Source organism: Salmo salar, chromosome 24, assembly GCF_965601325.2.
Source record: "Salmo salar chromosome 24, fSalSal1, whole genome shotgun sequence".
Taxonomy (NCBI): domain Eukaryota; kingdom Metazoa; phylum Chordata; class Actinopteri; order Salmoniformes; family Salmonidae; genus Salmo; species Salmo salar.
This window is the reverse complement of record NC_138314.1, coordinates 23,065,203-23,082,679: the sequence shown is the minus strand read 5'-3', so window position 1 is coordinate 23,082,679 and position 17,477 is coordinate 23,065,203. Positions and strand designations below refer to the sequence as shown.

Genomic DNA, 17,477 nt, shown 5'->3' with positions numbered 1-17,477 from the left:
GAGGTCAACTCACCCAGAACCAAGACCACAGTGCCAGTGTTGACAGTGGCCACACGGTTGGTGGCAAGGCACTCCCAACCCCCCTGGTGGTCTTTCCTGAGAGGCTTCAGGAGGAGGGAGCCGTTGGACAGCACAGTGTATGTGGAGCGAGGAGTAGGACCAACCTATGAGTTGAGAGAGCAACAACAGAGATGCGCGTAAACAGACAGAGAGAGAGGGCTATGCTCTCTGGGGTTCCATCAGCTGTGTCTATTAGGGACACCTCACCTTGCTCCAGGTGATATTGGGAGAGGGGTCTCCATCTGCCTCACAGGGGATGACTAGCTCCCGGCCCACCTCCTGCAGGTACTCAGCACGAGGGGACACAGAAAATGAGGGCGGATCCTGCAGAGGGAAAGACAGTTTTAAGTCCATCCAGACCCACAGGCAGCAGGGTTTTCTATGACCAGGGAACAGAGGCCTGGAGACCAGCCTTACCTGCAGGATAACCTTAGTGGGTTCAGACTGACCCATGGTTCCATAGCTGTTATAGGCAGTACAGGTGTACATGCCCACTGCATCGTCATTGGCTGTGGCTATAAACACTGAGCCCTCAGAGTTCACCTTCCAGCCAGGGACCTGAGCAGACATAGACAGAAGGAGAAAACAAACATGAAATACAACAGAGATCAATGACATATATTCTATGTATTAGGATTCATGTTTCCCAGTGTGAATACCTACATTGTCAAGGTTTAAATTGTTCCCATCTTTGGTCCAGTTGACAAAGAGCATGGGGGGCTCCGCCTGGACTGGGCAGAAGATGACTCCCCTCATGCCCGTAGGTAGATACGTTTCCCTGGGCATCCGGCCCACCCGGGCAGGGTCTAAGAGAGACAAAGGAAATATATATACAGTAAGTCACTCTCCCAGAGATGGACTATAACACACAGGCCAGGAAATCAAGACATGCATAAAGTAGCCATAGTGAACCACAATTCTTACATTTGACTTTGAGGTGTGCTGAGGCAGAGGGTGGGGTCATCAGCCCATTGGTTGGTATACAGGTGTAAATCCCAGTGTCCTCTGGGACAAGACTAGGGATGAGGAGTGTGCCGTCCACTAAGATCTTCACACGGGTCTTGAGATAGCTGAGAACAAAACACACACATCACAACCTGGCCTTTAGTGTTTATATATATATATATATATATATATATATATATATATATATATATATATATATATAGATATATAGATATATAGATATATATATATAGATAGATATATATATCTATATTTTTTACCCCTTTTTTCTCCCCAATTTCGTGGTATCCAATTGGTAGTAGTTATAGTCTTGTCTCATCACTGCAACTCCCGTACGAACTCGGGAGAGGCGAAGGTCGAGAGCCATCCTTTATAGACAACCCAACCTAGCCGCACTGCTTCTTGACACAATGCACATCCAACCCAGAAGCCCGCCGCACCAATGTGTCGGAGGAAACGACCTGGTCAGCGTGCACTGCGCCCGGCCCGCCACAGGAGTCGCTAGTGCGCAATGAGACAAGGATATCCCTGCCGGCCAAACCCTCCCTAGCCCGGACTACGCTGGGGCAATTGTGCGTCGCCCCATTGACCTCCCGGTCGCGGCCGGCTGCGACAGAGCCTGGGCTCGAACCCAGAATCTCTGGGTTCGAGCCCACCCGGGAGGCTGGGCCACCCGGGAGGCTGGGCCACCCGGGAGGCGCCACCCGGGAGGCTTGAGTGTCTTCTTAGTTGCAATATGCTCCATTGTCTAAGAATTACCTGTGGTCAAAATGCTACTACTGGTATATAATTGTCTCACTAACAATCGAATGAACTTGTATTGTAGAGGAAAACGATGGGCTTGGAAATGGGCTTGGAAACATAGATACACATCATAAGACAGTATGCTTCTCACATATCCCAGTCAATGGAGGCTCCTCAGAGAAGGAAGGGGAGGACCATCCTTTTCAGATAAAACTATACTAAATATATTCAAATGTCATTAAATACTTTATTAAAATACACTGTTTTGCAATGAAAGTCTACAGTAGCCTCAACAGCACTCTGTAGGGTAGCTGTAATGACGAGGCGGTGAGTCGGAAGGAAGTGCAGGTGAAACGTTTTAATAAAACAACAAAACCAAGAACACGACACGAACACAATACAGAATGACACCTCACCAAAGGGAAGCATCAGGGAGTTTTTTTGTTTTTGAGGTGATGTCGGGTCCGGGTGTCAGGACCGAGGAATCAGGCTCTCACTCCTCAGCCAGTTCGTCAGATTTCTGCGCCTCAGCGGAGACGACCGGTTCACAACCTGATCCCCGGGATCGTCCCTGTGGTTGGCGTCCTGAGGCTGGAGCCGAATGCGCCGGGGAGGGAGTACTGTCACGTATGCTCTCTCTCCGACGCTCTAGGTCGCCATGCTCCTGCACCTCAGCTGGATCGACAGGTTCCCGCGCCTTAGCAGAGGTGACTGGTCCGCTCCTGATCCCGGGATCGTCAGCTTGGTCGGCGTCCTGCGGCTGGAGCCACTTGTCAGGGAGGGGGTACTGTCACGTGCGCTCCCTCTCTGGCCTCTAGGTCACCAGGCTGCTCGATAAGGCGCACACCTGTCACCATCGCTAAGCGCATTAGCGCAATATGACACTCACCTGGACTCCATCACCTCCTTGATTACCTGCCCTATATATGTCACTCTCCTTGGTTCCTTCCCCAGGCATCATTGTTTCTGTTTCAGTTTCATGGCTGTGCATTGTTCGTGTTTTGTATTATGTTGTGTTTATTTATTACAACACTCACTCCCTGAACTTGCTTCCCGACTCTCAGCGCACATCGTTACAGTAGCGACCACCATGGTGTAGTCGGAGGACAGCTAGCTTCTGTCCTCCTCTGGGTACATTGACTTCAATACAAAACCTACGAGGCTCATGGTTCTCACCCCATTCCATAGACTTACACAGTAATTATATATTGCGGAGGACGTCCTCCAACCTATCAGAGTTCTTGCAGCATGAACTGACATATTGTGCACCCAATCAAAGGATCAGAGAATTAATCTAGTACAGAAAACATTAGCTACAGCTAGCTAGCACTGCAGTGCATAAAATGTGGTGATTAGTTGACTCAAAGAGAGAGAAAGACAATAGTTGAACAGTTTTGAACAAATTAATTTATTCGAAATTGAAGAAGCAAGAAAGAGATAGAGAGACAGATTTCTTTTTTTTAACTTTCAGTTTCACTTACTTAGCTAGCAAATGCAGCTACAGTTGAAGTCGGAAGTTTACATACACTTAGGTCATTAAAACTTGTCTTTCAACCACTCCACAAATTTATTGATAACAAACTATAGTTTTGGCAAGTCGGTAAGGACATCTACTTTGTGCATGACACAAGTAATTTTTCCAACAATTGTTTACAGACAGATTATTTCACTTATAATTCACAATTCCAGCGGGTCAGAAGTTTACATACACTAAGTTGACTTGTTGAGGTCTACAAAAAATTGTAGACCTCAACAAGTCTGGTTCATCCTTGGGAGCAATTTCCAAACGCCTGAAGGTACCACGTTCATCTGTACAAACAATAGTACGCAAGTATAAACACCATGGGACCACGCAGCCGTCATACCGCTCAGGAAGGAGACGTGTTCTGTCTCCTAGAGATGAACGTACTTTGGTGCGAAAAGTGCAAATCAATCCCAGAACAACAGCAAAGGACCGTGTGAAGATGCTGGAGGAACCAGGTACAAAAGTATCTATATCCACAGTAAAACGAGTCCTATATTGACATAACCTGAAAGGCCGCTCAGTAAGGAAGAAGCCACTGCTCCAAAACCGCCGTAAAAAAAACAGACTACGGTTTGCAACTGCACATGGGGACAAAGATCGTACTTTTTGTAGAAATGTCCTCTGGTCTGATGAAACAAAAATAGAACTGCTTGGCCATAATGACCATCGTTATGTTTGGAGGAAAAAGGGGGAGGCTTGCAAGCCAAAGAACACCATCCCAACCATGAAGCATGGGGGTGGCAGCATCATGTTGTGGGGGTGCTTTGCTGCAGGAGGGACTGGTGCACTTCACAAAATAGATGGCATCATGAGGTAGGAAAATTATGTGGATATATTGAAGCAACATCTCAAGACATCAGTCAGGAAGTTAAAGCTTGGTCGCCAATAGGTCTTCCAAATGGACAATGACCCCAAGCATACTTCCAAAGTTGTGGCAAAATGGCTTAACCTGTTGGGGCTAGGGGGCAGTATTTTCACGGCTGGATAAAAAAACGTACCCGATTTAATCTGGTTACTAATCCTACCCAGTAACTAGAATATGCATATACTTATTATATATGGATAGAAAACACCCTAAAGTTTCTAAAACTGTTTGAATGGTGTCTGTGAGTATAACAGAACTCATTTGGCAGGCAAAACCCTGAGACATTTTCTGACAGGAAGTGGATACCTGATGTGTTGAATTACCTTTAAGCCTATGCCATTGAAACACACAGGGGTTGATTAATGTTTTGGCACTTCCTATTGCTTCCACTAGATGTCACCAGCCTTTACAAAGTGTTTTGAGTCTTTTACTGTGAGATCTGACCGAACAAGAGCCATGGAACGGTGATGGCCGATTAGACTCTGGCGCACGAGTTCATGTTGGGTACCCTCGTTCCAATACGTTATAAAAGAGAATGCATTCGTCCACCTTGAATATTATTCATGTTCTGGTTAAAAAAGGCACTAATGATTTATGCTATACAACGTTTGACATGTTTGAACGAACGTAAATATATTTTTTCCCCTCGTTCATGACGAGAAGTCCGGCTGGCTTAGATCATGTGCTAACAACACGGATCTTTTTGGATATAAATGATGAGCTTTTTTGAACAAAACTACATTCATTATGGACCTGGGATTCCGGGAAGTGACATCTGATGAAGAGAATCAAAGGTAATGGATTATTTACATAGTATTTTCGATTTTAGATCTCTCCAACATGGCCGTTTGTCTGTATAGCAAAGCATATTTTTCTGGGCGCAGTGCTCAGATTATTGCAAAGTGTGATTTCCCAGTAAGGTTATTTTTAAATCTGGCAAGTTGATTGCGTTCAAGAGATGTAAATCTATAATTCTTTAAATGACAATATAATATTTTACCAATGTTTTCTAATTTTAATTATTTAATTTGTGGTGCTGACTTGACTGCCGGTTATTGGAGGGAAATGATTTCCTCAACATCAATGCCATAGTAAAATGCTGTTTTTGTATATAAATATGAACTTGATAGAACTAAAAATGCATGCATTGTCTAACATAATGTCCTAGGAGTGTCATCTGATGGAGATTGTAAAAGGTTAGTGCATCATTTTAGCTGGTTTTATGGTTTTGGTGACCCTGTCTTTGAATTGACAAAACATTACACACAGCTATTGTCAATGTACTCTTCTAACATAATCTAACTTTATGCTTTCGCCGTAAAACCTTTTTGAAATCGGACAATGTGGTTAGATTAAGGAGATGTTTATCTTTCAAAGGGTGTAAGATAGTTGTATGTTTGAAAAATTTGAATTTTGACATTTATTTGGTTTCAAATTTGCCGCTCTTGAAATGCACCTGCTGTTGATAGGGTGCACCACGGGTGGCACGCTAGCGTCCCACATAGCCCCAAGAAGTTAAGGACAACAAAGTCAAGGTATTGGAGTGGCCATCACAAAGCCCTGACCTCAATCCTATATAAAATGTGTGCGCAGAACTGAAAAAGTGTGTGCGAGCAAGGAGGCCTACAAACCTGACTCAGTTACACTCATTTAAATCATTCTCTTTACTATTATTCTGACATTTCACATTCTTAAAATAAAGTGGTGATCCTAACTGACCTAAGACAGGGAATTTTTACTAGGATCAAATGTCAGGAATTGTGAAAAACTGAGTTGTAAGTGCTAAATTGCTTACTGACTATACACTGTAACATTACTGCATGACTGTAAAGGGTTTACTAACGCATTAGTTCTATTAGCTATGTTGATGATGATGTTGCTTTAGCTTATATGGTAACAACAATGTAGGCTGTGTGTAGCGGTTATGATATGGTTTGGCTTGGAAAGTTTTTTTTTGCCTGGTCACATACAGCTGATGTGTTGTGCATTGAAGTCCACAAGCGAATGGAAAAGGTGAGAGGAGGAGAGCGCATAGATGCGAGAAGGAATACAACATGGCTGCTGTGAAAGTGAACTGTGTTTACACGTGATCAGGTGTGTATTCATTCCGCCGATTCTCTTGAATAACGTTTCTTAAACGGAAGCAAACGGAATGAAACGGGGATAAGCATACCTGAATTTGTCCAATAGAAACTCTTGTTTGCAACTGTTGGACTAATGATTACACCCTAGATCAGCAAGATGCAGGCAAGAGTGTGCAATGCATTATTGAATGTGTCACTGTCCATGTGTCTGTCACCTAAAAAAAATGTCTTAACCTGTGTGCACCTACATTGTAAACTTTCATTTATAGGCGAGGTTGAAGCAACCTCATGATGGATATAGGGAAAATTTGAGTATAATGTATTGTAGTAGCCTAAACCTATCGCTGTCACATTGAACTGTGTGAATGGAATATGAATGACAGTTATCCAATATGCTGTAATAGAAATAAGGCCATGCTTTTGAAAATAAAAAAGATTGTCCTTCGTCATCTTAAACTGCACTGACCGCCACTGATCCCAGTAGCTTCTGTAGTTTGTGTTTCTACTGTACTTTGTGTTTCTGTGCGTTTGTGTTGTAGTTTGTGTTTCTACTGTAGTTTGTGTTTCTGTGTGTGTTTGTGTTTCTACTGTAGTTTGTGTTTCTGTGTGTGTTTGTGTTTCTACTGTAGTTTGTGTTTCTGTGTGTGTTTGTGTTGAAGTTTGTGTTTGTACTGTAGTTTGTGTGTTTACAATGTGTCAAAGTCAACTCACTCTATATGGTAGACATTCTGTCCCTGTTTCCACCACTCATAGGTGAGGTTGGAGGGATAGGCCTCAGCTTGGCACTGCAGAACTGCATCCTGGGATATGTTGAGGGTGGTGTCCTCTGGGGCGATGATGATGAGTGGAGGACCTATTTTGAAGTTGGGAGAATTTAAGTTACTGCATACATGTGCTTTTCTCTGGTTGTAAAACAAGTGAGTCATACTGATAAACCTTAATGATACAGGTATGCGGACACAAATAACAGCTGAGGATTTGATGTGACAAGAACAGTGCATTTATAGACCATACACCACTAGATGGAAGTGTCACAGTAGCTCTGGGCCTGTATCCACAAAGCATCTCAGAGTAAAATTGCTGATCTAGGATCAGTTTAGCCTTTTAGATTATAATGAATAAGATTATATTGACAGATCCTAGATCAGCACTCCTACTCTGAGATGCTTTTGGGGATACAGGCCCTGATAGTAAAATGGTGACGGGGGGGGGGGGGGGAAGGCTGTCGTCTTATCGGCTCTTAACCAACCATGCTATTTTGTTTGTTTATTCGCGTTGTTCGTAACTTCTTTTGTACATAATGTTGCTGCTACCGTCTCTTATGACCGAAAAGAGCTTCTGGACATCAGAACTGCGATTGCTCAACTCAAACTGGACGAAGAGTTCTTCTTCAATGAGTCGGACGGGGGGATTAAATACAGACACCCGACCAGGCCCAGATCCCCGTTATTTGCTGGAGAAGAAAACGCAGATTTCGCGGAAAGAGATCAGGGTGCCTTGTGAGGATCAGGCAACGAGTGGCTAATCTTCCCATGCCTTCCGTCCTGCTAGTTAACGTTCAATCGCTGGAAAATAAAGGGGACGAACTGAAAGCACGTTTATTCTGCCAACGGGACATTAAAACTGTAATATCTTATGTTTCACCGAGTCGTGGCTGAACGACGACATTAAGAACATACAGCTGGCGGGTTATACACTCTATCGGCAGGACAGAAAAGCAGCCTCTGGTAAGACATGGGGCGGGGACCTGTGCATTTATGTAAACAACAGCTGGTGCACGATATCTAAGGAAGTCTCGAGGTTTTGCTCGCCTGAGGTAGAGTATCTCATGATAAGCTTTAGACCATACTATCTACCAAGAGAGTTTTCATCTGTATTTTTCATAGCTGTCTACATACCTACACCTCAATGAGCTGTATACCGCCATAAGCAAACAGGAAAACGCTCATCCAGAGGCTGCACTCCTAGTGGCCGGGGACTTTAATACAGGGAAACTTAAATCAGTTTTAACTAATTTCTATCAGCATGTTAATTGAGCAACCAGAGGGGAAAATATTAGACCACCTTCACTCCACGCACAGTGTAACGAGGGTCGTCTAAAGGAGACCAAGGCACAGCGTGTATAGTGCTCATATTTACTTTTTTAATGAATACACTTTAACAAAACAACAAAACGACCGACAACAGTTCCGTCAGGTGACATACACTAAACAGAAAACAACTACCCACAAAAACCCAGGAAGAAAAACCCCTACTTAAATATGATCTCCAATCAGAGGCAACGAGGACCAGCTGCCTCCAATTGGAGATCAACCCCAAAAAACAACAACATAGAAATAGAAAACCTAGAACACAAACATAGAAATAGAAAACATAGAAAAACACAAAACACCCCCTGTCACGCCCTGACCTACTCTACTATAGAAAATTACATCTTACTAGGGTCAGGACGTGACAGTACCCCCCCCCCCCCCCCCAAAAGGTGCAGACTCCGAATGCAACAAACCAACAACAAAAAACCACAAAACAAAAGTGAGGGTAGGGAGGGTGATAATTGCGGACTGTCGCTGGAGGCTCCGGACTGGGGTGCGTCGCTGGAGGCTCCGGACTGGGGAGCGTCGCTGGAGGCTCCGGACTGGGGAGCGGAGCCTCCTGGGGAGCGTCGCTGGAGGCTCTGGACTGAGGAGCGTCGCTGGAGGCTCCGGACTGAGGAGCGTCGCTGGAGGCTCCGGACTGAGGAGCGTCGCTGGAGGCTCCAGACGGAGAAACGTCGCCGGAGGTTCCGGACTGGGAGGCGTCATACTAGGTTCCGGACTAGTGACCGTTGCTGCTGGCTCCATGCCATGGATCATCTCTACAGGTTCCGCACCAAGGATCATCACTGGAGGCTTCTTACCATGGATTATCTCTACAGGTGTCGGGCCATGGATTATTCCTACAGGCTTCGTGCCATGGTTTATCCCTACAGGCTCCGGACCATTTATAATCCCTCCAGGCATTATGCCAAGGATTATTTCTTCAGGTTCCGGGGAATGGATTACCTCTTCAGGCTTCGTGCCATGGAATATCCCTACAGGCTCCGGGCCATGGATCATCACTAGAGGCTTAGTGCCATGGATCATCTCTACAGGTGTCGGACTATCGATTATCACTGGAGGCTTTGTACGTGGAGCAGGAACCGGTCTCACCGGACTGGGGAGACTCACTGAGGATCGAGTGCTCAAAGCAGGCACCGGCCGTACTGGGTTATGGATGCCCACTGGAGGGAGAGTGCGAAGAACAGGCACAGGACGTACTGGAATCTGGAGGCGCACTGGAGGGAGAGCACGAGGAGCAGGCACAGGACGTACTGTGCTATGGAGGCGCACTGGAGAGAGAGTGCGAGAGGCAGGCACATGCTCACCACAAAAAGCACAGGGAGTTGACTCAGGCCTCACCCCTGGCCCAGCCAAACTACCCGTGTGCCCCCCCCAAAACATTTTTTTGGGGGGGCTGCCTCTCGTTCTTCCCAGGTAGGCTCCGGTATCTCTCGATTACCTGGCCCCAGGTCCAATTTCTCCTCTCCGTCCACTCACTATGTGACCAGGTGTCCATTTCAGCCCGGGCACGCCGCTTGATCCAATCATGGTGGGTAGTTCTGTAACGAGGGTAGTCTAAAGGAGCCCAAGGCGCAGCGTGTATAGTGCTCATATTAACTTTTTTAATGAATACACTTTAACAAAACAACAAAACGACCGACAACAGTTCCGTCAGGTGACATACACTAAACAGAAAACAACTACCCACAAAAACCCAGGAAGAAAAACCCCTACTTAAATATGATCTCCAATCAGAGGCAACGAGGACCAGCTGCCTCCAATTGGAGATCAACCCCAAAAAACAACAACATAGAAATAGAAAACCTAGAACACAAACATAGAAATAGAAAACATAGAAAAACACAAAACACCCCCTGTCACGCCCTGACCTACTCTACTATAGAAAATGACATCTTACTAGGGTCAGGACGTGACACACAGAGACACATACAAAGCTCTCCCTCGCCCTCCATTTGGCAAATCTGACCACAATTCTATCCTCCTGATTCCTGCTTACAAGCAAAAATTTAAGCAGGAAGTACCAGTGACTTGGTCTATAAAAAAAGTGGTCAGATGAAGCAGATACTAAACTACAGGACTGTAGTTCCGATGGCATTGAGGAGTAAACCACATCAGTCACTGGCTTTATCAATAAGTGAATCGAGGACGTCGTCCCCACAGTAGTGACTGTGTGTACATACCCCAACCAGAAGCCATGGATTACAGGCAACATTCACAATGAGCTAAAAGGTAGAGCTGCCGCTTTCAAGGAGTAGGACTCTAACCAGGAAGCTTATAAGAAATCTCCCTATGCCCTCCGATGAACCATCAAAAAGGCAAAGTGTCAATACAGAACTAAGATCGAATCGTACTACACCGGCTCCGACACTCGTCGGATGTGGCAGGGCCTGCAAACTATTACAGACTACAAAGGCAAGCACGGCCGAGAGCTGCCCGGTAATACGAGCCTACCAGACGAGCTAAATAACTTCTATGCTCGCTTCCAGGCAAGTAACACTGAAACATGCATGAGAGCATCAGCTGTTCCGGACGACTGTGTGATCACACTCTCCGCAGCCGATGTGAGTAAGACCTTTAAACAGGTGAACATTCACAAGGCAACAGGACCAGACGGATTACCAACTGGAGAGTGTTTTCATTGACATTTTCAACCTCTCCCTCTCTGAGTCTGTAATACCAACATGTTTCAATCAGACCACCATAGTCCCTGTGCCCAAGAGCACTAAGGTAACCTGCCTAAATGACTACTGACCCGTAGCACTCACGTCTGTAGCCATGAAATGCTTTGAAAGGCTGGTCATGGCTCACATCAACACCATTATCCCAGAAACCCTGGACCCACTCCAATTTGCATACCGCACCAACAGATCCACAGATGATGCAATCTCTATTGCACTCCACACTTCCCTTTCACACCTGGACAAAAGGAACACCTATGTGAGAATGCTATTCATTGACTACAGCTCAGTGTTCAACACCATAATGCCCTCAAAGCTCATCACTAAGCTAAGGACCCTGGGACTAAACACCTCCCTCTGCATCTGGATCCTGGACTTCCTGACGGGCCGCCCCCCAGGTGGTAAGGGTAGGTAACAACACATCCGCCACGCTGATTCTCAACACGGGAGCCCCTCAGTGGTGCGTGCTCAGTCCCCTCCTGTTCTCCCTGTTCACTCATGACTGCACGGCTAGGCACGACTCCAACACCATCATTAAGTTTGCTGATGACACAACAGTGGTAGACCTGAAGTCAGAGACCTGACCATGTGGTGCAAGGACAACAACCTCTCCATCAAAGTGATCAAGACAAAGGAGATGATTGTGGACTACAGGAAAAGGAGGACCGAGCACGCCCCCATTCTCATCGATGGAGCTATAGTGGAGCAGGTTGAGAGCTTCAACTTCCTTGGTGTCCACATCACCAACAAACTAATATGGTCCAAGCACACCAAGATAGTCGAGAAGAAGACACAACAAAACCTATTCCCCCTCAGGAGACTGAAAAGATTTGGCATGGGTCCTCAGATCCTCAAAAGGTTTTACAGCTGCACCATCGAGAGCATCACTGCCTGGTATGGCAACTGCTCCGCCTCCGACCGCAAGGCACTACAGAGGGTAGTGCGTACGGCCCAGTACATCACCGGGGCCAAGCTTCCTGCCATCCAGAACCTCCAGACCTGGCGGTGTCAGAGGAAGACCCTAAAAATTGTCAAAGACTCCAGCCACTGTTCTTTCTGCTACCGCACGGCAAGCGGTATCGAAGAGCCATGTCTAGGTCCAAGAGGCTCATAAATAGCTTCTACCCTCATGCCATTAGACTCCTCAACAGCTAATCAAATGGCTACACAGACTATTTTCCCAGAAAACATATGTGCTTTAAGTTGGCTTTCTGTTAAACTAAAGGCAGAGGCTGCGGATCCATAGGTAACCGCCCTATCCCAGCCCCCTGGAACCCTTTTCCCCAGGGACGCATTCAGCAGGACGCAACGTTTTGGAACGTTCAGAGAGAAATATGTGTTGTAGAACAAACATGCCTCTCTGACATGTTGAACAAGGAATCACATAGGCTCTATTCATGGCATTCCTATCTGCAATGTTCAACAACATTTGGCTACTGAACGTGGCCAAGAGCTGAAGTTTTCCAAATCACGTTCTGTGCACGTGTTTCTTTACCTCTAATTTACGCACACATTTTTGTGGTCAAGTTTTACAGGTGAAAAATTGTAAGCTGACATATGGAATTTTTTAAGAAGGTCCTACCATGGATAATTTAGCTATGTGATTTTGAATTTTAGGACACCTTTAGGTATCAAACTAAATATGTATAAATTATTTGTTAAAATATTGAATTTGGCCTTAACCACTATAGCCCATAGAAACACATTGAATAACACATTCCTAAATGGCCAAATATATATATCTAAATCATAATGAATATATATATTCGTATAATTATTATATATGTATATATATATATATATGAATTGAGGATGTTCTTTTATTTATTTATCCGTTATTTTACCAGGTAAGTTGACTGAGAACACATTCTCATTTACAGTTCTGAGGGCAAAAGGGGGTGCAACTCAATGTTAGGAAGGTATTCCTAATGTTTTGTACACTCAGTGTATGTATTTGCTAATACCCTGAGATCTTGGTTACAGAAATTATGTAGCAAAAATATGTGTAGGCAGAAGACAAGCACACTAGGTGGAGACAGAAATCTTTGTGTGGTCAGTGTAGGCTCTTTCTCCCTTTCTCCAGGCTCCTCTCCAATGAGAGACATACAGTGGTGAGAAAGACAGGGGTACTGAATCCTGGTGTTCCTAATGTTAGGAACATTGATTCAGCTTTGATCTAACTTTATTAAACGACCACCATTCGTCAGAGTAGCCTGTTCTCTATGAGTAGAGCAGAGACTATGAGTAAAGTAGGGAATCCCATACATGCGCAGAAGCTTCAGGACCTTTAGCTGACGGGAAGAGGGGGTCCAGAAAATATGTATCCGCAGCCACTCCGTAAACTAAATGGTTAGTAAACTAAATGGTTTGTCTTCTTGACCAGACCTAAGGTTTTAAGGACTAATGTATGAACCTTTAGGGGTTAATACATTGGAGACCCTTAAGGTGAGCGAACTGAGCTGATTGGGCTTATGAGAAGTCCGCAGAGGACCTGCCTGCCTCTCCCAGATGGTTAGAAGATAGTCAGACTGACCTTTGACCTGCAGCTGGGTAGTATGGGTCAGATTCCCCTCCGAGTTGGACACATGACATTTATACATTCCTGATGTCTCTCTGGTGATGGGAGCCAAATATAAGGTGCCATTGAGCACCTGTGAGAGAGGGAGGGAGAGAGAAAGAGATTGCAGATGCTTTGAATCATGACCAACATCTTCATCCAACAACAGCAAACAGAAGCTTTTCTACATACCACCATCTTTTCACCATTCTCAATTGGGGCCTCATCTTTATGCCAGATAACAGTTGGTCGAGGGTTACCATGGGCACCACAGCTGAGGGTCAGGGAGTCCCCTAGCAGGACTTCCACAAAGGTAGGCGGAGTCTTGATAAATACAGGTGGGGCTGCAGGGTGAAAATTAGATGATCTTTAAACAAATGTAACACAATTCTCTAGTTAGTTAATTAACTACTAATGGGAAACTATGAATTATGTTACTGCTATATCTGTAAGCTAGTCGTGGCCACTGATCACCCAAACATGTTGAGTAACCAGGTACGTTACATGGATGTAACACAATACTTGCCCTGATGATATCCTATTTGATGCATAAGGGAGGAAGAAAATAAGACAAGATGGACAAATGGAAAGAAAGAGAGGATGAGAGGTAGATAGTAAATTGGAGTGGCATGTGTTTTGATATGTGTGTGAATGGGAAAACAGAATAGGAAAAGGAGAGGAGGAGAGAGTGACAGTAGGAGGAGAGAAGGATGCAGGACAAGAGAAACACTTGAACACAAAACATTGTTTTCCCTTTAGCCTCCACTATCCTGGTGAGGTCACGTGCACTGTGTCTACGTCCCCTGTGGCGAGACGAGACGTGTCGTGAGCACTGTGTAAAACACTGAGCATTATGCAACAACAACTCATACACTGAAAAAAAGACTCCATATGAAGATAAACAGGAGAGGGACATGCTGAGGATGTTGAGGATATTCTAAAGGGAAAACACTGATGGTTGTGGGCAGTTAGAGGATGACATGTCCTGTAGGTCCAGTTCCTCTGACTGCCACAGAGATCCACTGAGCTGCACCTGTGATGGAGAGGAAGGTCCAGGTGCCGTTGCGGAACTCGTCTGTGGTGCAGTCTAGGAGCAGGATGCGACACTCGAACCAGCCCTCGTCCTCCAGGCTCAGCCCCTCCACCAGCAGCGAGGCCCCCCGGGTCAGAGACACACGGCCTGGGCACAGAGAGAGACAGAGAGCCCCCAGGGTCAGAACATACAACCAGACTAGCAGAGTCAGCACATGCAGGCAGTGGGCTTACCAAGCAGTGGACACAGGCATCCAGTGTCACAAAAGGCCACAGGCAAAGTCAAACCTCATGGGTTTTCAGGACATCAACTATACTGTCCCATAAAGTTTGCTGTGAGTTAGTATCAAATAATCAATTATACATTACTTAAATTCCCCAAAGGGTTTAGGACTCAGGGCTTTTCGGTCTGCTTAATGGAATATATGGAATGACATAAATGGCAAACAGAGAATGTAATTTAAAGAGAAGCCAGAGACCTTGGGTTAGGGAAGTACAAACACATGATTCAATTGTGACAAGCAGAGCAAGATTCTAGTTGAGAAAGATTTACTATATTTAGACTTCTCGTTGTGTACAATATGGAGAGTGATGAAGAGAATAGATAAAAAAGGGTAAAGGCAGTTTGGTACCAATACCAACACATCCAATACCAACAAATTCCGGAACTCCAATTTGAGCAGCAGCAGCTGAAAAATGAGCTCCTACAAATATTGACATTTACATGGTTTTTAGAGTGAAGTACATCGGAAAAAAGCAAAAGAAAACTGCAAGACTGAATAGGAGAAAAAACAAGCAACAAACAAAGAAGATAGGCTTTTGAAAAATAACTATTTTTCATAAAATTGTAGTTATCTTAGCTAGCTGAATTGTTTACCAGTTGCTAAGCAGTTGCTAGGGACTCTTTTGGAAGAAGCTAGCTAGCTAATGAAGAACAACAAAGAATATCTAGTTAACAGAAGAAAAGAAAGAGAAAATCAGGACAGAAGAAAAAGGATATCAAAGTGAAACAGTTCTCTAAAGACACAAGAGACAATAATACAAGAAACAACACTTCTGTAGCTTGTCAACTATGTGTCTGTTTATCCCTGTTCTTTCCCCTCTGCACAGGCCATACAAACGCTTCACACCGCGTGGCCGCTGCCACTCTAACCTGGTGGTCCCAGCGCGCACGACCCACGTGGAGTTCCAGGTCTCCGGCAGCCTCTGGAACTGCCGGTCTGCGGCCAACAAGGCTGAGTTCATCTCAGCCTATGCTACCCTCCAGTCCCTAGACTTCCTGGCGCTGACGGAAACATGGATTACCACAGATAACACTGCTACTCCTACTGCTCTCTCCTCGTCTGCCCACGTGTTCTCGCATACCCCTAGAGCATCGAGCCAGCGGGGTGGTGGCACTGGAATCCTCATCTCTCCCAAGTGGACATTCTCTCTTTCTCCCCTGACCCATCTGTCTATCTCCTCATTTGAATTCCATGCTGTCACAGTTACCAGCCCTTTCAAGCTTAACATCCTTATCATTTATCGGCTTCCAGGTTGCCTTGGAGAGTTCATCAATGAGCTTGACGCCTTGATAAGTTCCTTTCCTGATGATAGCTCACCTCTCACAGTTCTGGGTGACTTTAACCTCCCCACGTCTACCTTTGACTCATTCCTCTCTGCCTCCTTCTTTCCACTCCTCTCCTCTTTTGACCTCACCCTCTCACCTTCCCCCCCTACTCACAAGGCAGGCAATACGCTTGACCTCATCTTTACTAGATGCTGTTCTTCCACTAATCTCATTGCAACTCCCCTCCAAATCTCCGACCACTACCTTGTATCCTTTTCCCTCTCGCTCTCATCCAACACTTCTCACTCTGCCCCTACTCGGATGGTATTGCGCCGTCCCAACCTTCGCTCTCTCTCTCCCGCTACTCTCTCCTCTTCCATCCTATCATCTCTTCCCTCTGCTCAAACCTTCTCCAACCTATCTCCTGATTCTGCCTCCTCAACCCTCCTCTCCTCCCTTTCTGCATCCTTTGATTTTCTCTGTCCCCTATCCTCCAGGCCGGCTCGGTCCTCCCCTCCTGCTCCGTGGCTCGACGACTCACTACGAGCTCACAGAACAGTGCTCCGGGCAGCCGAGCGGAAATGGAGGAAAACTCGCCTCCCTGCGGACCTGGCATCCTTTCACTCCCTCCTCTCTACATTCTCGTCTTCTGTCTCTGCTGCTAAAGCCACTTTCTACCACTCTAAATTCCAAGCATCTGCCTCTAACCCTAGGAAGCTCTTTGCTACCTTCTCCTCCCTCCTGAATCCTCCTCCCCTTCCCCCCCCCCTCCTCCCTCTCTGAGGATGACTTCGTCAACCATTTTGAAAAGAAGGTTGACGATATCCGATCCTCGTTTGCTAAGTCAAACGACACCGCTGGTCCTGCTCACACTGCCCTACCCTGTGCTTTGACCTCTTTCTCCCCTCTCTCTCCAGATGAAATCTCGCGTCTTGTGACGGCCGGCCGCCCAACAACCTGCCCACTCCATTTCCGGAGACCTTCTCCCCTACCTCACCTCGCTCATCAACTCATCCTTGACCGCTGGCTACGTCCCTTCCGTCTTCAAGAGAGCGAGAGTTGCACCCCTTCTGAAAAAACCTACACTCGATCCCTCCGATGTCAACAACTACAGACCAGTATCCCTTCTTTCTTTTCTCTCCAAAACTCTTGAATGTGCCGTCCTTGGCCAGCTCTCCTGCTATCTCTCTCAGAATGACCTTCTTGATCCTAATCAGTCAGGTTTCAAGACTGGGCATTCAACTGAGACTGCTCTTCTCTGTGTCACGGAGGCTCTCCGCACTGCTAAAGCTAACTCTCTCTCCTCTGCTCTCATCCT

The 17,477-nt window shown here is 45.7% G+C and overlaps 1 protein-coding gene across 2 annotated transcripts in view; it reads right to left on the bottom strand.

Moving 5' to 3' along the window:
• Positions 1 to 17,477, bottom strand: part of LOC106585552 (uncharacterized) — a 68,869-nt gene that overhangs the window by 14,421 nt on the left and 36,971 nt on the right. For both annotated transcript variants that reach the window (XR_001323973.3, XM_014171895.3), the window contains exons 4-12: positions 14,612 to 14,758; positions 13,771 to 13,922; positions 13,555 to 13,672; positions 6,956 to 7,097; positions 985 to 1,130; positions 724 to 866; positions 478 to 618; positions 268 to 384; positions 14 to 164 (exon numbers count right to left, since the gene is read on the bottom strand). Coding sequence is in view for 1 of the 2 variants with exons in the window: in XM_014171895.3 (XP_014027370.2) it covers positions 14 to 164; positions 268 to 384; positions 478 to 618; positions 724 to 866; positions 985 to 1,130; positions 6,956 to 7,097; positions 13,555 to 13,672; positions 13,771 to 13,922; positions 14,612 to 14,758 (1,257 nt within the window). In the remaining variant the exon portion in view is untranslated. The remainder of the gene's footprint in view (positions 1 to 13; positions 165 to 267; positions 385 to 477; positions 619 to 723; positions 867 to 984; positions 1,131 to 6,955; positions 7,098 to 13,554; positions 13,673 to 13,770; positions 13,923 to 14,611; positions 14,759 to 17,477) is intronic.